Source organism: Corvus hawaiiensis, chromosome 6 (genome assembly GCF_020740725.1).
Source record: "Corvus hawaiiensis isolate bCorHaw1 chromosome 6, bCorHaw1.pri.cur, whole genome shotgun sequence".
In the NCBI taxonomy this organism is placed as follows: Eukaryota; Metazoa; Chordata; class Aves; order Passeriformes; family Corvidae; genus Corvus; species Corvus hawaiiensis.
Window position 1 is genome coordinate 64,936,757 of NC_063218.1, and position 20,732 is coordinate 64,957,488.

A 20,732-nucleotide genomic window follows, 5' to 3' on the forward strand; every position below is an offset into this window, starting at 1 on the left:
TGTGCCGGTTGGCTCTGGGAAGTGGATGGGAGCTGTCAGTGTGGGGCTTGTTTTCCTGTTTATTGCTCGGAACAGTCGTTCCATTCATCCGCCTGTGCTCCCGGCACTCAGGCAGGGATTCGTGTTCCCAGGGAAGGGCCGTCTGTAGACTCCGCTTTTTCCCTTCAGAATGGCTTTACTGTTTTCCTGGAAGCCTTTCCCAGTCTCCTGGTGGTGGGGATGATGTTAATGCTGCAGTCCCGGATACTCAGGGAGCATTTAATGGCCCCATAAAACAGCCGGAAGATTCATCCAGCTGCGGCTTAAAAGCCTTTCCAGAGGATTTCCTTTTGCTGCGGGCGTTTGGGGTGGGAAGTAAGGGGCCAGAGCACCTGACTCCCGGGTTTTTTTTTCAGGAATGGTGGTGTGCAACTGGGTGGTGATCCTGAGTGTGTGCATCACTGTCCTGTGCGTCTTCGATCCCACGGGACGCACCTTCGTCAAGCTCCGCGCCACCAAGCGCCGGCAGCGCAACCTAAGGACCTACAACCTGAGGTAAGGCAGCATTCCATGGGATCCCAGAATTCCGGGGTGCCTTGGATGGAAGGGACCTTAAAGATCATGCAATTCCAACCCCCTCTCGTGTGCAGGGATACCTTCCACTAGGCCAGGTAGCTCCAACCTGGCCTTGGATGCTTCCAGGCATGGGGCAGCCGCAGTTTCTCGGGGAAATCCATTCCAGGGCCTCACCACTCTTTCAGGGAAGGATTTCTTCCCAAAATCCAATCTAAACTCACCCTCTGTCAATGTGAAGCCATTCCCTCTTCCCTCTGGCCCTCCAGCCCCTTGTCCAAAGTCCCTCTCCAGCTCTCTTGGATCCTCTTTAGGCACTTTAAGGTCTTCTTGGGGCCTTCTCCTGTCCGTGCTGAACATTCCCAGCTCTCCCAGCCTGTCTTCACAGCAGACTGAATTTCCCTTCTGTCCAAGGACACAAAGATTTAAGGAAAGAACCAGTGGAGGGTTTCAGGGTTACCAGTGCTGTGTCCTCATGGCCACAAGCACCCAAAATCCTCCCAGAGCCAGGGAATTCCAGGATGGTTTGGGTTGAAAGGGATCTTTAAAGCCCTTAAAGCCATGGGCAGGGACAACTATCCCAGGTTGTTCCAAGCTCTGTCCAACCTGGCCTGGAGCTTTTCCAGGGATGGGGCAGCCACAGCTTCCCAGGGCAAGGTTTCTGGAAGGGTGTCCTGCTTTTTTTGGGATCTTGCCCTTCTCCTTGCCTTGCTGCAGGGAGCATTCCGCTCTGCTGAGGGGGATTTTGGCAGGCTGCAGCTCCCTGTCAGGTGCTGTGTGTGGGCACCTGCATCCAAAGGAGGCGAAGCCGTGCAGAATCCAGCTGGATTCTGCCTCAGTCACTGGATTTTTGGATCCTGTGGACCCTGCTGACCACAAGAACCTGTTTGTCCGTATCCCATAGCAGCGTTTTTCGTGGAAACAGTGAGTCTGTGCTTAAATTTTCCTCACTTCGAGGCAGCATCTCCTTCCAAATCCCCTTCCTTCCTTTATTTTCGTCTCCAAAATCCAACCTTTTGCCCTGAGGTTTCTCCTATTTAGTCTTGGCCACGGAGCAATTCCTTTTGTGTTGGCAGTCGGATCTTTTAATTAAGAATTGTTTCCATCTTGGAGCTCCCCAGATGGGAGAGGAGAAGCTTTTCTTCACCAAGCAAAGCTTTTTCCGAAGGATTTTTTTCCAGTAGGGGACAACACAAACAGGCTTTGTTTCCTTTGATATGTGACTGTCCTTGAGGAATGTGGCTTTGGAGGGCACTGGGGTCTAAGGGATGAAAAATGAGGCTTTCAAGAAACACTCTGCAAATTTCCCATTTTTTATTGGATTTCTGTATTTTGAATACAAGCTTTTCCAGTGACTTGGAATGGGATCCTTTATGAGGGAAAACGAGGCTTTTCTAAGGATCACGTGTCAAGTTTTGTGGGAAGGAGCCTGGGTTTTATTGTGGAATGCCAGATACTCTTCCTGACCTTTCCAATATGTTACAGTAGCCTGGAATATCTGGAATTAATGCCTAGCGTGTGATTGCTGCTTGGGATCAGGGCATTCCCAGGAAGATGAGAAGGATGATACTGTGGATGTAGTACTACATCCATGGAAAAAATTCTGCCCTGTGAGAGTGGTGAGGCACTGGAATGGTTTTCCCAGTGCAGCTGTGGCTGCCCCATCCCTGGAAATGTCCGAGGTTGGACGGGGCTTGGAGCAACCTGGGACAGTGGGAGGTGTCCCTGCCCGCAGTAGGGGGTGGGACTGGATGGGCTTTGTGGTCCCTTCCATCCCAAACCGTTCCAGAATTCTGTGATGATTTTTCCAAAGCAGATCTGGGCTCTACAGCTTGCGGAAGTGGATTCAAACCAACCCCAAAATTATCTCCTCTGTGGGGAATTTTGAGATCCCAGAAAGCTGAGTGAAGGCCTTTCTCCCTTGGCCACGTTTTTCCCTCCAGGCCTGCAGCATTTACAGAGAGCTTGTTCCTGCTGTTCGTGGATTTTCCCTCTGGGAAGGGAATGTTAACAGCTGTTAACAAGCAAACGCTGTGGGCTATGATGTGAAAAACAAACATCAAATGTGACTGTTCCCTGCTCAAACAATTGTTTCCAAAGCGTATATTCCCAACTTCTCCCTCTTGCTGAAAGAAATCCTTTCCAAGGAATAGATGAGGAAGTTCTCTGCCTGGCTGGATTGTGTCCCACGGTGGTTTTCCTTTCCCAGTGGCATCGTGTTGTGTGTGGGCTGGGAAAAAGAAACAGCCCAATAAAAGGCTTGGCTTGTTGTGCCTTGACTTTTCCAAGGAGCTTTGGAGCTCCTACTGAATGTGTGGAAGTTTGGTGTTAGGAAGAAAGAATTTGGGAAAAGGTGGAGGGAAAATAGCTCGGAGTACACTTGGTTGTTGAACCCCACCAGGGAAATTCTGGAGTTTTCAGGAATCTGGGGGAGGAGAGCCCTGCTGCCACTCGTATTCCCATTCCTCTTTTGGGGTCTTGCGAAAGGTTATGGAGAGCTGTGTTCAGATACTCAGGCACGAGCTGATGGATCCCTGTGGGGTCTGCTCCTTCCATTTAAAGCAAATATTCCTTTGCCAGCATCTTTTCCTTCCAGGTGCAACCCACTTCCTGGGCTTGGGCTTCTCCTGATGGGATGCCCTGCCAGAAAATGGAGTGGTGTTTTATTGTGGATTGCTCAGACCTGGATTAAAGCCATGTTTCCTTAAAAAAAAAAGGAGCTGTGGACTTCAGGATGCTTGGCGCTCTGGCACAGGATCAGTCCCTACTTCCATGGCAGGGGGTGGAACACAATGATCCTGAAAGCCCCTTCCAACCCAAAACATTCCATGGTTCAGTGATTGGGGAAAAACGGCGTGTATGAAGTGCTCAGGGTCCCTTGTGCTGTTCCCACTCCCTCATCCCGAGGCAGATTTTTTCCTCCTGAGTGGCCGCACATCCTGACACGTGGAGCAGCTGCCAAGCTGCAACAGGAGCTTCATTCCACGCATCCCATTCAGGCAGGGTAGCAGGTATCCAAGCACAGAGCTCGATCCTGCCGGATTCACACTTCTCTGGAGCGTATCCAGGGAAGGGAACGGAGCTGGGGAAGGAGCTGGAGCACGAGGAGCAGCTGAGGGAGTTGGGGGGGCTCAGCCTGGAGAACAGGAGGACTGGGGGGACCTTATCCCATTTTTCCAGACACAGCACAGGTTGTGCCACTCCATGGATCCTATGGTGTGTTGTGCCTCTCCTGACATTCCTGCTCTCCCCTTTATTCCCAGACACCGCCTGGAAGAGGGACAAGCCAGCAGCTGGACACGCAGGCTCAAAGTGTTCCTTTGCTGCACGCGGACAAAGGACTCGCAGTCGGTGGGTACCAAAAATCTCCTGTTGGGAATCAAAGTATCCATGGGAGAAATCCCTGTTTTCCCTCAGGTTGGGATCACATTTGGCAGCACTTCCTGGGCAGCTCCTGCTTCCCTTTATCAGCCACTTCCTGAACACTTTCTCCTGTTGTTTCCATCCATCTCACACCCTTAAGGAGCAGAACTTGGAAATGGGAAAACAAAAACCTGGAAGTTCTTTCCAGGAATCCCTCCTGGATTTCCTGACAGTCAAAAACTACTGCTTAATCCATAGATCCACATGAAGATCATTGGGAATTTTCATGTTCTGCCGTTGGGATTTTCCCTTGCTGTTCTCTAGCAGGGAAGGGTAAAGGCCTTGAAATTCCTTCCCCAAAAGTTATCATTCCATTCTCCTTAGAATCACTGGGAGCAGGTTTGTGCCTGAGGGTGGGATTCACCAGCATTCCTGAGGACCTCGTGGAGAGGCGAGTCAAACTTTGGAGCTGGAAAACTTTGCTTTTGATTTAACTAATTTGGCTGGAATTCTGAGGATTTGAGGACTCCTGAAGGAGCCAGCAGAACCAGGGAATTGTTCCCAAAGGTAGGAGAACATCATAAAAATCAGGAGATTTGTGCACTCGCGGACACTGGGCTCTGAATTAGTTACAACCTCTCAGGGAAAAAGCTGGGATTTATCAAGGACATTCCAACAAAACCAGCAGTGGCCAAAAAAGTCCGCCCAGACGTTTAACTCCAGTTAGAAGGGCACAGAAAATGACAGGGAAAACACCAAGGGACCGACCACAGCCACCGTGTCCTCACTAAATATAGCCCAGAGTTCGTGCTCCTAAAGGATGCAGCGGGAAAAGGAGCACGTTGGAAGGGATGTGAACGTGGAGAGGAAGGGAAATGAGCCTGGGATTGAAAGCTCCAAAGGGAAAGTGGGAAAATAAAGGAGAGTCAGATGAACGTTTGTTCTTCGCAGGTGCTGAATTGGATTAACAGCATTTCTTAGGGAGTGCTGGGGAATTCCAGAGCATTGAAGGCTGCAGGAATTGTCACAGCCCTTGTGCAGAAATCCAGCACTGTGTCCTGGAATGCTGCCCCTCCCAGGATCCCTTTCCCTGGCTGAAATGTCACCATGTTCCCCGGGAATGTCCCAGTCCCAACCTGCTGTCCCGCTGGGAAGTTCAAGCCCAGGCCTGCCAGCTCCCAGCTTATCTGCTGGGGAAATCCATCTGGAAATCCATCTGGAAAACTGAAACCAAAGGAGCTTTGTGCTCTGGCAGCTCCCACAGCAGCTTTTCCTTGGTGCTCTGGAGCAGAGGCGCTTCCCTTCTCCCTGAGAGCACATCCAGGTCACCTCGCCCAGGAGCTGGAGACTCCTGTCCTGAGGGCACAGCATGGATGCTGCATCCTGGGAGAGAGAGCCCTGGCAGGCACCTGAATGCCCTGAACAACTCCCATTTCATTCAGGATTGCAAAGTATTCCAAGTATTTTGAGTTCTTTTTAGCAAACTTTCCATTCTGCAGTGACTGTTTCTCCTTTTTTTTTAAGTTTGGAGTAAAAGTGGATCCCAGACACCTCGCGTTCCTCGTGCTGTCAAATTTCCACTTCACATCCAGCTTTTGAGCAATTCGCAGCCTCTCTTCTCTGCAGGAACAAGCCCTGACGTTGTGCCCTGGCATGGCAGCGTGTGGAATGAATGAGCACGTAATGGATCAGAAATGAATCCATTGCTGCCCATCCCAGGCTCCATGGAAAACAAAAAAAATGTAGCAGCAGAGGATCATTCTCCTCTGGGCTGGCAAAGAGCTTTATGGGATGGACATGGCTCTGGGGAAAGGATCTGGGGCGAAGCCTGAAGCCTCAGAGCCTTCAGGGTTTGTAGCAGAGCACTCTAGGTGGACAAACAGGAATAACATCAGGTGTTCCCAGGAAAAGCTGTTCCTTTGGAGCGGAAAATCCGCATTGAACTTCTTCCATCAGGGCCTTTTTTTGTCGGAGCATCCAGGGCTGTAGCTGCCACTTTGGATTAATGGGTGTTTGTCCTGTTTCCTTTGGAGGCTCTTGGCATTTCTTGTGAGCTCACAGGAGCCGTGCTAGGATTGATGAGGTCAGGATTTCAAGGATACTGCGGTTCGAATGCCGTTGGCTTTCCAAAGGCTCTGCTGGCACGGAGAGTTGGCACCTGGAGCCCCAGTTCTTACTGGGGATTTTACTGGCTTTTGTAGGGAAGTGAAAAATGACAGAAAGTCATCCCACGCTCCAGGAGTTTGGCAGGGATAAAAGGATGTAGGTCATTCCTGCAGGGAAGAGAAGGGATTTACTGTCTTGATGGTCAAAGAAGGGAGAGGAGAAATCCCGTCCTGGAGTGCTCGGGGTTCCCACAACACTCCACTCTTGTGGGTTTTGATGCTGGATAAAGGATACCATGAAAACACAGGATAAAAGTTCAGGATAAGGCTGCGATCATCCTTGTAGGAAAGGCTTTGGATGGCAGGAGTCAAATGCGGACCAGTGGTGGGTACAGCTCCACATTTCGTTGCTCCAGCCTCTGGGTCACCCTTGTCCTTAGGCTGGAGTAATGACAGGTCAGCACTGACCCACATTCCAGCCCCTCTCCAGCCTCCCAGAATGTTCTCCTGTAAGATCTTGTGGGATTTTTCCCTGTGATACAGAGCAAAAAGTGGGAAAAGGACATTTCTCCTCAAAATATCTTTGTTCCTCTGCTCCGGAGCCTTTGCTTGACCCTCTCAGGTCATGTTCACTTCTGTCCCTCCTTTTTTGAGTTCAGTCACTTTCATTCCTGGGAATTCTGCATTTAATGATTCCGTTCTTCCAGGTTTTCCTTTTCAGGCCTTTTTGCTTGGGTGCCATCCAAAATAAACCTGGAGAAGCCTGGCAATATGGGCCAAAGGATCTCAGGACTGGGTTAAATATGGGCAAAAGGATCCCAGATCTGGGTTACATTTGGGTGAAAGAATCCCACATCTGGGTTAAATTTGGGCAAAAGGATCCCAGATCTGGGATAAATATGGGAAAAAGGAACCCAGGGCAAAGTTAGAGTTGAAGAGACTCTTAAATAGGACAAAACTAGTGTTTTTTCCTCATGGAATGGCCTTTATTCTGCTTTGGAGGAGAAAGGATGACTCCGAGGTTGCACTGGATTGGGATTTGCTTGGTTTCCATCCCATTTTCTCTGTTCTGTGTAATAGAGAGAGCCAAAAACATTCCCTTTCCCTCCCTTTGTCCTGCCCGAGCTGTTTGGATGTCGAGGTGTTCTCTGTGCCCACGCACAGCACAAATCCAGCCCCCGAGTGGGACGGTGGAAAATAAACAAGAGACAATAATCATGTGATTAGTCCAGATCTGGCATTCCCTGCAGGAATCTCGTGGCTGTTTCGGAGGCAGAGCTCCAGAAATGAGTCCAGTTCTCGCTTTGCGTCCTGTTTTGAGGCCCCCCACACCCAAATTCCTCCTCCTCCTCCAACCCCTGTCTCCCTGGATTTTGCAGGACGCCTACTCCGAGATCGCCTACCTTTTTGCGGAATTTTTCCGAGACCTGGACATCGTCCCCTCCGACATCATTGCGGGGCTGGTTCTCCTGCGGCAGCGGCAGCGGGCCAAGCGCAGCGCCGTGCTGGATGAGGTGGGAGAACCTGGGGATCTCGGCTTCCCAGCTGCTCCGGGTTTCCCCGGGAGCAGCGCCTGGCTCTGCCCCACCTCCTTTCTGGGCTGTTCTTGCTCGCTGAGCTGGGAAAGAACAATAATGGCGACTTCAGGAGCTTTTCCCGAGTTTTTCCCTGTCGTTTTTCCCTCCCAAAGGGCTCAGCTAGTGCTGAGCCAAGTCTGGAATCTGGAATGATCCTCTCCAGGCAGGTGATACAAGGGGAGCGCTTGATCCCAAAAGGGCCTCCAAGGCCCTTTCCCAAATGAATGGGAAGATTATTCCCACTGTACAGTGATGTGGAGAAGACTCCAGCAATCTGCAGGAGGAAAAATTCCCACATTTCCAAGCCGCTACTTGCAGATTGTCAAGTCAGTAGGAAATGGATTTATTTTATTGGGCTTTTTCCCTTGGTTTGGGATTCAGGCTACAGAAGGAAAAGCTCCCAGTTTTCCAAGCTGCTGTTGAGGTTTGCAGATTGTCAGCCCAGTAGGAAATTGGTTTCTTTTAATGAGTTTTTCTTCCCCCTTGAGTTGGGATTAAAATCAGGCAGGAATAAAACCATTGGGACTATTTGAGGGGCCTGGTTGGGATATTTGGGAGTAGATTTTAGTCTTGCTGTCACACAGGGGAATTTTTCTATGTATTTGTGACTTCCAGGCAAACAATGACATTTTAGCTTTCCTGTCCGGAATGCCAGTGACCAGGAACACCAAATACCTGGATCTGAAGAATGCGGTAAGTCCCTGGGATGTGGGATTCTCCAAACCCACCTGTGTTCCCTGGTTTCTTTTCCTCACTGGCTTCTCTTCCTTTCTGCCCCTCTTGGAAATAATCCAAGAATTTCCACGAGAATGGAATAAAACTTGATCTCTGGAGGCTTGATGAGGTGATATTGCTGCAAGAGAGTCAGCACTGATATCCCTGATTTATCCCTCGTTTAGATTTATCCCTGATTCAGATTTTCCCGCCCAATTTTTCCCCCCTCATTTTCCCGCCAAATTTCTGCCCCCTCATTTTCCCCCCGCCATTTTCCCCCTCAGCTCTTCCTCCGATTTCCCTCCGATTTCTCCCTGATGTTACCTTGATTTTCCCCTCTGGTTATCCTGCCATGTTTAACTCCAGCCCCCCATCCAGCTCTCTGGGATAACTGAGGTTTTATAGGATACAATTGCGGCACATGGCCCTAAATTGGCTTTGCGGCCCTCTCCAGGCATCCTCCGGCCTGCTGGAAAGGGGATATTTAGGGAGCTCATTTCCAAATCTGCAGGAAACAGCTTCCTTGGCAGCAGGGTGGGATACCCAGAGAATTCCTCAGGAAATCAGACAGAGAGATCTTTGGGAGGGGGGGTGGCTCTTGCCTGGCATCCCCACCTCGCTGTCCTCAGTCACCGCAGCGTAGCTGGGAGAGGGGGCTGGCTCTCGGCACGTGTCTTACTATGGGAAAAGGGAATGGGGGGGGGAAATTCCAAGAGATTCCAGGCTCAGGGAGTCCCGTGTCTTCCAGCAAGAGATGCAGCGGTACCGGGAGGTGTGTTACTACATGCTCTTCGCCCTGGCTGCCTATGGATGGCCCATTTACCTCATGAGGAAGCCCACGTGTGGACTCTGCCGCCTGGCCAGATCCTGCTCGTGAGTGCCCACCCTCACCCCTTCTTCCCTGCCTGGCTTTCCCGCATTTTGAAATACCCTTTGTTTTTCCCCACATTTATTTCATCCTATTGCTGTTCCACCCCTGCTTGATTTCTTTTCTGCCTTTTTCTCCTCATGTTTTTTCTTTCCATCTCTCCGGGCCTCATATTCCAAACGCTTCCTGAATCCCTTCCAGTTCCTCGTAACTAAACCAGCCTGTCTGCTCCATCCTCTCTGGAGCATGGAACAGCCAGTGGAGAGAACTCACCTGGCACAACACCAAGTCCAAAAAGAGCTTCTTGGAGCTCAAAAATCAGGGAGTTGACATTTGGGTCCTGATTAAAAGACCTCCAAGATTTGCCTGGCTTGGGCTATGCTCCCTTGGATTAATTGGATTTTTCCAGCTCAGGATTTTTGCCCTGGTGCAGGGTTCTGTTTCCAGCTGCCAGAATTCTGTCACTAGATTCAATGTGGGGATGAGCTTCTGGCACTTTTTGGACTACTGGGAGGAATGTAATTCCTTGGGAATACTTTTATTTATGAGAGAGACAGAAGGAAAATCAATCTGTGCTTCTCTTTTTATTTTGGGATGATTCTAAACCCGGTTTTTTCCTATAAATAAGCCTGGAGCTCGGTCAGTGTTGGCTTTTCTGTGTTGAAGCACTGGAAAACTGCACTTCCAAGCATAGTATCCTTTGAGGAGGCATCCCACCCCACCATGCTTGGATTCCTTCGGGACTGGCTGCACTGTAGCTCTCTCTGGTGCTCAGAAGGAAAACTGCACCCGAGCCCAGATTTTGAGGCTGTTCTGTGGTTTTATCCTTCCCTTGGCACTCGCTGCCGTAGGGATAAGGCTTGGAGTGTCCACCTTTCCCTTTCCTCTGGGAGTGCCACTCCAAATCCAGCCTTTTTCCCTCAAAGCTGTGCTTCCCTCCCGCAGATGTTGCTGCCTGTGCCCGTCGCGTCCGCGCTACGCTCCCGGCGTCACCATCGAGGAGGACAACTGCTGTGGCTGCAACGCCATCGCCATCCGGCGCCACTTCCTGGACGAGAACATGACCTCCGTGGACATCGTCTACACTTCCTGCCACGACGCCGTAAGGACAATCCCAGACCCCCTTCCCAGCGGGATTTACCTGCTTCCAGCTGGAGCGGGACAAAGAAGGGAAACAAAGCCCTTTTCTCTCCATGTCCATTTGTGTCATTTGGACACAAATCCTGTTGCTCTCTCTGCCTCCTTTTCCCTGAGGATAATCCAACGGGAATGTCTCTCCTGATCTTTTCCAGGTTTATGAAACCCCTTTCTACGTGGCCGTGGACCATGACAAGAAGAAGGTGGTCATCAGCATCCGTGGAACTCTGTCCCCAAAAGTAAGTGGGATTTGAGGTGACCTCCCCGGTGGACATTCCAGAGAGTTGGAGCCCTTCCTGGTTCAGAATCATGTCCCAGATTCGACTCACCTGAAGCAAGGTGACTGCTTTTCTTCCAGGATGCCCTGACGGATCTGACGGGGGACGCGGAGCGCCTGCCGGTTGAGGGGCACCATGGAACGTGGCTGGGACACAAGGTGGGGAAAACAAAGGGAAAATGATCCCAAACCAAACCCGGTGGATTTTTCTAATTATTTCACTTTTTAATTATAAACCCCCAAATGGTCTTAACTACTTGAAAAAGGAGTGACAGAAAGGGCGTTGAGGTGTTGAATAATTAGTGGGAATAGTTAAAATCGTTGGGAACAGTAAAAATCACTGGGCGTGTAATTAAAAACTCCATACAATTAGAGAATTCCAAACTCGGAAGGGCATCGTGGAGACCCAGAACGAAATTCCTGGAGCCACTCAAACGACGTTTTCTCCCAACGACCTTTAAGGAATTTCCAATCAAAGCCTGAGAGTGTGCTTAAAATTCTGCTGTGGTGGGAATGTCCTCCAAGGATCCTGGCAGGACTCGGATCCGTGAAATTAGATGGATGCTCCATGTCCGTGAGCAGCTCTTGGCTGGCTAAATCCATTTATTCCAGAGCTGACCTTTGCCCCTGTCTGGCAAAGGAACAACGTGCCAAGTTTTTAAGATGATTGGGAATTAGGCAGCTGCCAAAGCTGCGGTGCCAGGTTGGGAAAGGAAAATCCAGAGTGAAGGTTGGAAGGAATGGAGCGGAAGTGCTGCTGGGGGGGGATCAGGTGTTGCCCAAGGTGGAATATGGAGCTTGGAAGTCCTTGGGAGCCATGAGTTGGAAGCTCCTGCTTCCCTCATGGCATCCTGCCAGAATGCCAAACCTTTTCCCTCTGCTTTAGGAAGTAGAATCATGGAATCCTGGGATGGTTTGGAGGGGAAGGGACCTTAAAGGTCCCTTTCCAAACCCTGCTCTGGGCAGGAACACTTTGGAGGATGGATCTTGGAGCAACCTGGACTAGTGGAAGGTGTCCCTGTTCATGGGACTGGATGGGCTTTTAGGTCCCTTCCAGCCCAAACCATTCCAGAATTCCATGGTTCAATGAAAATCCAGGAATAGATCCTTGCAGAAACTGGCTTTGCTTTTGATCTTTATATGAAAATATTCCTCCGCCCGTGACTTCCATGGAACATTATCAGTTTATTCCCTTTGTTCCAGCCAGAGCTTTTATTTGTCCTTTGTGGTTTTTTTGTTTTGTTTTGGTTTTTTTTTTGGGATTGCTGCCAGGAGAGGAATATTCACTTCGTCTGGAATTATTATCAATATTAATCTGCAGACAGTAATGTGCTGTTGATTCCCGAGGGAAAACTAAGGGAGATAATGGAATTTTAAAGGCATTTTTAATGTCCAGGAGCCAAGTTTAATAACCAAACAAATCCAATGTCTCACTTACACATTTAATTTGGAAACAAGGACTTGGCTATGTGGGAGCTTTCCCAGGATCTGTTTGATTTGGGGTGTTTTCCTGCTGATTCTGTCCCACCCATCCCCGGGGGTGTCCATCAGCCATCCTAAAATTCCCAGTCTTGCTGTTTACATGAGATTTTTTTATCACAGCACAGCTCCAATGTCACAATTAAAAAGTATTTATCAGGGCTCTGAGCTATTCTGGATCAAAAAATAGAGCTGGAACTAAAGTTTAGGGATTAGAATGCCAAAAAAAAAAAAGGAATTATAACTCAAAGAAGAATCCAACTTCACTATTTTTGCAATAAAATCCTCTGGTTTCATAACAAGGTTAATTTTAAAAATAATCCCGAGCCAAGGGGGTGAATCCAGATTTAACTGTTGAGCTCCCAGGACAAAATTAGTGAAAATAGGATGCTATGGAGCTTTGTTTCCTGGTGTTGAACCAACCAGGAGGACAAGAAGGAGCTGCTGGAAAGTCCTGGAAGCTCAGCCATGATCCCAGGTTGGTAGAACATCCAGTAATGAGAATTTCCTACATTTTTCTCTCCTAAGCAGACCCTTCTGAGGCTTCCCCCCCAAATCTCAAATATCCCAGAGCCATTGTGTGCCTTTGGGATGCAAAACAATGCAGAATATTTCCATTCCCTTTCCCTAAATCCTTGCTCCATTTGTTTATTTACATGTCAACTTCCAAAATTAAGCCCAAATGGTTTTATTAACTCGAAATTGGATTTGTTTCCCAGAGAATTTATGGATGCCACATCCCTGGAAGTGTCCAAGACCAGGTTAGATGGGGCTTTGGAGCAACCTGGGCTAATGGAAAGTGTCCCTGCCCATGGAATTGGATGATCCTTAAAGTCCCTTTCAACCCAAACCAGGATTCCATGAAATTTAGGAATTTTTTCCAATGGAAAATCTAAATGGAATTTTGCAGTGTCATTCCATAACAATTAAAATCCCTGTCTCCATTAGGATATAATTACCAAAAACACATCCTGAAGGCTGACTAACATCCCAGCAGTGACATCACCGTGGATTTGGGTCACGCTCCCTAAAAATAGAATCCCAAATTCATGGTGGGAATTTAGATCAGTGGCCTGCTGCTCACTTCTCATTAGGATTGGGAATGGAGACTCTTCTGGAAGCTGGGGAGCTGCTGGGAGCTGGGATAAGGCACAACCACTGCGGTGCTTTGTGGTGGTGGCAGCATCCCATATTTCCCATTTCCATGGAATGGGGTCTCCGCTGTCCTGCTTTCCCTCTCCAACCTCCAGATTGGGATCAAGGGCATTTCGGATACTGAGCACCTGGAAAATTCCATGTTTCTTTGCTTTCTTGTCCTCACTGGCTCTTCTTACTCCTTTCCGCCCCTCTTTGAAATAATCCAAGAAATTCCACGAGGATGGAATAAAACTTGATCTCTGGAGGCTTGATGTGGTGATATTGCTGCAAGAGAATCAGCACTGATATCCCTGATTTATCCCTGATTTAGATTTATCCCTGATTTGGATTTTCCCGCCTCATTTTCCTGCCAAATTTCTGCCCCCTCATTTTCCCCCCGCCATTTTCCCCCTCAGCTCTTCCTCCGATTTCCCTGATTTCCCTGATTTTCCCCTCTGGTTATCCTGTCATGTTTAACTCCAGCCCCCGATCCAGCTCTCCAGGATAACTGAGGTTTTATATATTGTTATTTACATATATTTTTCTTTGCTTTTGGAGCCAGGAATCCTTTTATATCTCAGAGATGGAGAGTGAGCCCCCAGTAACATTCCCATTGTACTTACACCATTTTCAGGTGGGGATTTAAAGAAAAAAACAGCCAAAGAGATGATTTCCCCATTTTTTCCCCCATTTTTTGGAGTTCAGGCTCACTTCCCACTGAATTAAACTGTGGCACCACCAGGAATTTATGCAACAAACCAAATTCCAGTTGCTTGTTTGTAACTGCACTTGGAATTGGATCAACTAGATTTGGTATCACCACACAGAGGGAGCAACACTCCTCAGCAGAGAGGAGGAATGTTTAGACACAGATATGATCTTTCCCATCTTCCAGCACTTCTTGACTTCTAGGGAATAAAAACTTTTAATAATTTGGGATGAATGTCCTCTGACAGCCAAATTCCCTTAATATTCATGGCTGGAGAAGGCAGGAACTAATTCCTAGTGCTGCCACTTTTCCCTTTGGTGTTGGTATTATTATCTCAGAATAATTCACACTTTTATTCCCAGATTTAAATGGAAAACTCTACAGATTTACCTGGAATAGGATAATTTGGCTTTTAAAACACTAATATTCAGAATATCCAAGTCTATTTCTCTGTTCTGCCCCAGGTCCTGGGGCCCGAAGTACCAAATCCACAATCCTGTGTTTAAGGGTTTTCCCTCTAAAAGCTCAGGAATAGGCCCTTGGAGTGTTCCTTAATTACTCCTTAAACGCCAAAACTTTGGAAATGCAGAGGGGAGTCAGTTCTCCCTCCGTGCTGATCCATGCTGAGGGACATTCCAGAGCTTCCTCACCTTCTGGCTGCTGGATGTTGAGATCCCATTTACATCCTGCTGTGTCTTCCCGCTTCCCACAGGGCATGGTGCTGTCTGCTGAGTACATCAAGAAGAAACTAGAGCAGGAGATGGTGCTGTCCCAAGCTTTTGGACGGGATTTGGTGAGTATGAGTTTGTCTCTGGACAGAGGATAAGATTTCCATAAAAAACTGGGTTTTAAGGGAATCTCCGTGTCCCTGAGTCTGTTGCATTCATTTCTCAGCTCTTCCTTTAGTTCCTGTCCCTCTGGATTTCCACCTAGTTACTCATTCATGGAACGGTTTGGATTGGAAGGGACCTTAGAGCTCATCCCATTCCACCCCCTGCCATGGGCAGAGAACATTCCACAAGATCAGGTTGCTCCAAGCCCCATCCAGACTTCCCGCAAGGCTTTTTTATTTTGGAAGCACCAATAAAGCACTCTGCTCACTGCAGAGCTCCTGATTATTTTCCTTTTCCTGAGGCAGGAAGTCCCACATGGTGGCAATGCAGGACAGGGAGCATTAAAACCAAATCAGCAGGAACTAAAATCCCATCTTTATGGAGATTTTCCTCGGAATGCCGTGCTGACTGTCCCTGTGGGCACATTCCCGGTGGCAGGGAGATGTCACAGGACTCAAGGGAAATGTTGGGAAGCAGCTTACCTTGGTTTATATGTTGGGAATAGTTGTTGAAATGCTGCCTTGGGATATCTGGTGGATGGAGGGAGAGACAAACCAGCATCCAGCTTTTTGGGATGGAGCTTCATTCCTCTCTGCCTAGAAAGGGAAAATGGGGGTTGTTCCTGTTACTCAGGAGGAATTTTTCCTGGCTTTAGGTCCATAAGTGCCATCCCAGGTCCCACCAGGCCAGGGCCTTATTTCTGACGGTTGCCAAGGACAGATATTCCAGGGAAAAGCATCCAGTGAGGTGTAGAGGCACTTTCTGTGTGGGCTTGGATGTTATCAGGAAGGGCAAAAGGCTCCCATCAAATCCTGAGTAATTCCAACAGCTGGTGTGCCTTTCCTTTTTCTTCCCACCTTTTTTCTTTCAGGGAAGTGCCAGTAGGCCAAATGTAGAATTCCAGAAGTGAATGAATTCCAGCCTCCAGTGAGGCCCTGGCACAGGTTTCCCGGAAAAGCTGTGTCTGCCCCATCCCTGGAAGTGTTCCAGGATGGGTTGGACGGGGCTAGGAGCAACCTGAGCTAGTGGAAGGTGTCCTTGCCCATGGCAGGGGGTGGAATGGGATGATCTCTCCCTTCCCTTCCAACCTAAACCATTCCAGGATTCCAAGAAGATTCCATGATTCAGAACAAGCAAGGAGCTGTTCAGCTGGAATCTGGAGTGCTCATGTATAAAGGAAGACTCAATTCAATTTAATTTCCAGCCTGATCTCTATTCCTTGTTGTTTCCATGTTTTTTAGGGAAGAGGAACAAAACACTACGGCCTGATTGTGGTTGGGCATTCCCTGGGAGCTGGCACAGCTGCCATCCTGTCCTTCCTGCTGCGCCCCCAGTATCCATCCCTGAAGTGCTTTGCCTATTCCCCCCCAGGTGGGCTGCTCAGGTAGGTGTTGGGATACACCTGGGATGCGCTGGATCCTGCTTGTGGGGCTCTAGGGAGCAGTGAAACAGACAGGCAGCCTGCAGAAGCCGAGTGTTTCCTCTGGGATATGGTTTGGAATTCAGGTTAGGACGGCAGGGGGCCACTTTCCTGAATATCGTGGTTTATAACTGAATTATTCGTGGCTCTGATTTTAATGGGAAAGTGCAGTTTCCTTATTCTCTGCTCAATCCCAGTTTCCCCATCTCTCTGAACAGATGGGAATAAGGGAGACACGAGCAAATGCAGGTGTCTGCAGCAGCTGATCTGGTTGTTCGGACTCCTTTTCCAGAGAAATTGGAATTGGGATGTGATTTCTGTCATTCTGCAGCCTAAAACTGGTCACAGGGCTTGTTCTGGTTTCTCTCCCTTTGCCATGGGGCAAAACCAGGGAGAGATTAATCCTGAATTCCTCCCGTTATAAATGGGAACAGACCTTCTGGTCATGTCATTCCCAAACAAAACATCCCATTGGATTGCTGTGAAGTGAGGGAAGGTCTTCCTAGTCCTGACAGATACCACGGGGATCCTTGGAATCAGCTATGGATCGTGAGAGGCTTCTTGTGGTAGTTCCTGCATCATATTCCAGGAGCAGCCAAGAGTTTTAAACCATCCTGCTGCTGGATCTGGATGCTGACATTCCTTGTAGTATTCCCGGGTCTTCTGCAGCCTCAGAGCTACAGAGGAGGATGTTTCAGGAGAGTTTTACAACCTTCTGCTCCGAACTTCCACTCGTGGCTCCCTTGGTAGCTCCTGACTTGTGCTGTGCCCAGGATCATCCCTAGGTCAGTGAGGCAGCCTCTTCCTGTGGAAAGTCAGAGTGGGAATCCTGATTCCTTCCCTCTTCTCTTGGAACTCAGGTTGCTGCAGAAATTTGCCATCTGAGTTCTCCCAAACGTTGGGGTTATTTCGTGCTACATTGTAGTCTCAGGAGCAGGGAATATCTTCTTTCTTGGCTGTCCCGCCATTCCCAAACTACTGGAAAATGATTGTGAGGCACTGAGTTCAAGCACTTCCTTTCCCAGGTATATCCAGAGCCATGTGCAGGGTAATGGTTGGGCCATGGGATGTGGAGATCAGGCTCTTCTTCCCCAAGGTGCAAATCCCCAAAGCCTGGAGCAGCTTGGATTGGGGTTTGTGCCCCTGGTTTCCCTGCCACCAAATTGGGAATGAAACACCGTTTGCTTCTTCTTGCTCCTGTTTCTCTTCCAGTGAGGATGCCATGGAGTATTCCAAGGAGTTTGTGACTGCGGTGGTGCTTGGCAAAGATCTGGTGCCCAGGCAAGTGGAGAAGTGTGCGAATTCCTTGATGAATCTCTGCTGTTCTGTCCCAAATCATCTGTTTCCTGTCAGAAACACTTGGATCATCTCTGTCTCCAGCTTCCTCATTTTTCTGTCCTTGCATTGCTCCCTGTTTTTCTTCCTGGTTCTGTGTCGCTGTGTTTTTCCTGGACACCTCTGTTGGGGTTTTTATAGGCAAATCCCTCCTGTGTGAAAGAAAAGGGGGAATGTCCTGCCTCTGGAATCCCTCCTTGTGGTACCTGGAATATCAGTGCCACCTTCCTGGTTCCCTGTGTTATCTCAGCCCTGTCCTGGATGTGCTTTCACCACATTTGGTCCACTTTGTCCCAAAATCCCTGTTCCATGTCACCTTCTCTCTGAACCACCTCATTCCTTGTGCCTCGGCATTCCTCACCTTCCTCATCTCCTGGGATACGTTCTGCTGAGCAGGGACTTGGAGCGGGAGCCAGGCAACCTGGGATTTACCCGGATGCCATGATCCTGTCCATCCTGTCATCTCCTCAGTGGTGTCATTCAGCTCCAGGACACTTTTCCAACTCACCTGTTCCCTGTTGTTCTCCGTCATCACCTCCCTCCTTTCCTGTTTGCTGATCTGATCCTGGTTATTGTCCTGGTAATTCCCTGTGGCCTCTCACTCCTGGCTCTGGCTCCTGGGTGATGCCACAGCCCACCTCTGAATCCATCTGCTCCATGTTGTATCCTTGTAGTGTCCTTTGAAGCACAATTCCTTGTTTTTCTGTGCTCTGTATCCTTCTTGTCCTGTTCCCTGCCCAGGTGTTGTGAACACGTTTTCCCCTCTTCCACAGTCCATCATTTTCTTCTTTTCCAGACTCACTTCTTCTTCTCCAGAATCACATCTTCATCTCTTCCAGAATCAAGTCTTCCTCTTTTCCATAACCACATCTCCTTTTCAAGAGTCACATCTTCCTCTTTTCCATGATCCCATCTTCCTCTCTTCCAGGATCGGGCTCTCTCAGCTGGAGGGATTTCGCCGGCAGCTTCTGGATGTTCTCCAAAGAAGCACCAAACCAAAGGTAAGAGGGAAGAACCAACACCTGGAGATGTCTCTGAGCGGGGATGGGGAATTTTAGTGGCAGGAAGGGCAGGTTTCCTCCAGGTCTCCTCGGGATCATTATTTAGGGAACCAGAGGAATGATGGAAAGAGCTGGAGAGCTCAGTGGGATCATTCCGGCTCATTCTGGCAACTTCACCATCACAGATCCCAAATAACTGAGCAGGGAATTTTCTGTCTGAGCCTCTTAAAGTCTGTATTCTAACTGCAGCTTTTCCTGGCCAGTAAAAACTGGGAACGCGCTGGAAGTACAGCAGTTGCCATGCTTGTAGGAACATCCAGGTGATGCTGTTTCAGGATAAGAGGTCTGCTCATGCCTTGGAGATAGGAAATGTGGGAAGTTGTCCCTCCTCAGTCTTTACTGTTGCACCAAGATGAAAAAAACCCATAAAATATGAAGATTTTTAGAGATAAAACATGATGGAATTTACCTGGAGAGGGTATATAATTGGGAAAGGAAAACCAGCTTTCACAAACACTTGGATTATCTCTGTCTCCAGTTTCCCTGTTTTCCTGTCTTTGTATTGTTCCTTATTTATTCCCAGTGTCTGTGTTTTACCTGGACACCTCTGTTGGTGTTTCACACACCTTCCTTAGGCAAATCCCTCGTGTGTGAAAGCAAACAGGGAATGTCCTGCCTCTGGAACTGTTTAAATCTCTCAAATCTTACGAAGTGATTCTGCTTTTCTTTGCTTTTCTCTCCTCAAATCCTCCCTTCCTCTCTCTCTCTCTCTCTCTCTCTCTTTGTGGGGCCAGTGGCGGATCATCGTGGGGGCCACCAAGTGCATTCCCAAATCCGAGCTTCCCGAGGAGCCGGAGGAGAACTCGGTGACGAGCAACCGGCTCTGGACACATCCCAGTGACCTGACCATCGCCCTGAGCGCCAGCACCCCCCTGTACCCCCCCGGCCGCATCATCCACGTGGTGCACAACCACCCTGCCGAGCAGTGCTGGTGAGTCCTGCAGTTCCTGCTGGAATTCCTGCTGGAAAACTCTCTCTGACACAAGGAGAAGCGGATTTTCTTCCCCAGTGTCTCACGGGGACAGTGGTTGTGTCTGTGCTGGTGGAACTAGGGAATGGTTTGGGTTGGGACTGTGGAGATCCATGGGCAGGGATGCTTTCCACCAGACCAGGTTGCTCCAAGCCAAGTCCAGCCTGGATTTTAAAAATTCCAGGGATGGAGCAGCCACGGCTTCCCTTGGAAATCCATTCCAGTTTTCCAGTCTCACCACCCTCACAGGGAAGAGGATTAGATATCTTCCAATATCTAATCTAAACCAGCACATGGAGTCTTGGAATGGTTTGGGTTGGGAGGGACTTAAGATCACCCAGTTCCACCTCCTGCAATGGGCAGGGACACCTTTCCACTATCCCAGGTTGCTCCAAGCCCCATCTAAACTGGCTTGGAACACTTCCAGGGATGAGGCAGCCACAGCTTTTCTGGGAAATCCATTCCAAGGCCTCCCCACCCTCACAGGGAAGGATTTCTTCCCAATATCCCATCTAAACCCACACTCTGTCAGCGGGAAGCCATTTCCCCTTGTCCCGTCATGCCAGGCCCTTGTCCAAAGTTCCTCTGCAGCTCTCTTGGAACTCATTTGGGCACTGGATAATCATGTCCCTGTTGGATAATGCAGAATTTTGGAGCAGTATGTATTTTAACATCTCTTCCCTCTGTTTTTCCTTTTTCTCCCTCTGCATCCTGATGTTTTCGCATGCCAAAACACCCCCCTGCTCTTCCATCCTGTTTTCCCTGTTTTCTGGACCCTTTTTCCAGCTGCTGTGAGCAGGAAGATCCCACTTACTTTGCCATCTGGGGGGACAACAAGGCCTTCAACGAGGTGATCATCTCCCCGGCCATGCTGCACGAACACCTCCCCTATGTGGTCATGGAAGGGCTCAACAAGGTAAGGCAGGGAATTGCCATCCCAAAAAACACCGGCACAGGCCGGCCTTGCCCGGCTTTGCCCTGGAATGCTGCTGGTTAAATACACCAGGCCATTTATTTTGGAGAAGAGGAGGAAAGGGGATGCTCCCGCTCAGTCTTGGCATGGGATGTTGGAGTGGAGCGTGGTGAGGTTTGGGAATGGAATTCCCAAAGTCCCAGAAGCTCCTGTTTCCACATTTAATGTCAGAATGACATGAGGTTGGGTGGTAATGGTTCATTCCAGGAGCTGCCATTAAAC

At 49.0% G+C, this 20,732-nt stretch overlaps 1 protein-coding gene and 1 long non-coding RNA gene across 5 annotated transcripts in view; both read left to right on the top strand.

The window, feature by feature from the left end:
• The window catches only part of DAGLA (diacylglycerol lipase alpha), a 57,167-nt gene that overhangs the window by 28,139 nt on the left and 8,296 nt on the right, over positions 1-20,732 (top strand). For all 4 annotated transcript variants that reach the window (XM_048306623.1, XM_048306622.1, XM_048306624.1 and 1 more), the window contains 14 exons: positions 396-534; positions 3,816-3,903; positions 7,400-7,534; positions 8,213-8,290; positions 9,060-9,184; positions 10,125-10,281; positions 10,472-10,555; positions 10,675-10,752; positions 14,631-14,711; positions 15,993-16,135; positions 17,384-17,452; positions 18,435-18,507; positions 19,302-19,498; positions 20,324-20,453. In XM_048306623.1, coding sequence (XP_048162580.1) covers positions 396-534; positions 3,816-3,903; positions 7,400-7,534; positions 8,213-8,290; positions 9,060-9,184; positions 10,125-10,281; positions 10,472-10,555; positions 10,675-10,752; positions 14,631-14,711; positions 15,993-16,135; positions 17,384-17,452; positions 18,435-18,507; positions 19,302-19,498; positions 20,324-20,453 — 1,577 coding nt within the window. The remainder of the gene's footprint in view (positions 1-395; positions 535-3,815; positions 3,904-7,399; positions 7,535-8,212; positions 8,291-9,059; positions 9,185-10,124; positions 10,282-10,471; positions 10,556-10,674; positions 10,753-14,630; positions 14,712-15,992; positions 16,136-17,383; positions 17,453-18,434; positions 18,508-19,301; positions 19,499-20,323; positions 20,454-20,732) is intronic.
• On the top strand, positions 3,918-5,463 carry LOC125327442. The gene is made up of 2 exons (XR_007204257.1): positions 3,918-4,482; positions 4,867-5,463. It is a non-coding gene; the product is annotated as an uncharacterized LOC125327442 (long non-coding RNA).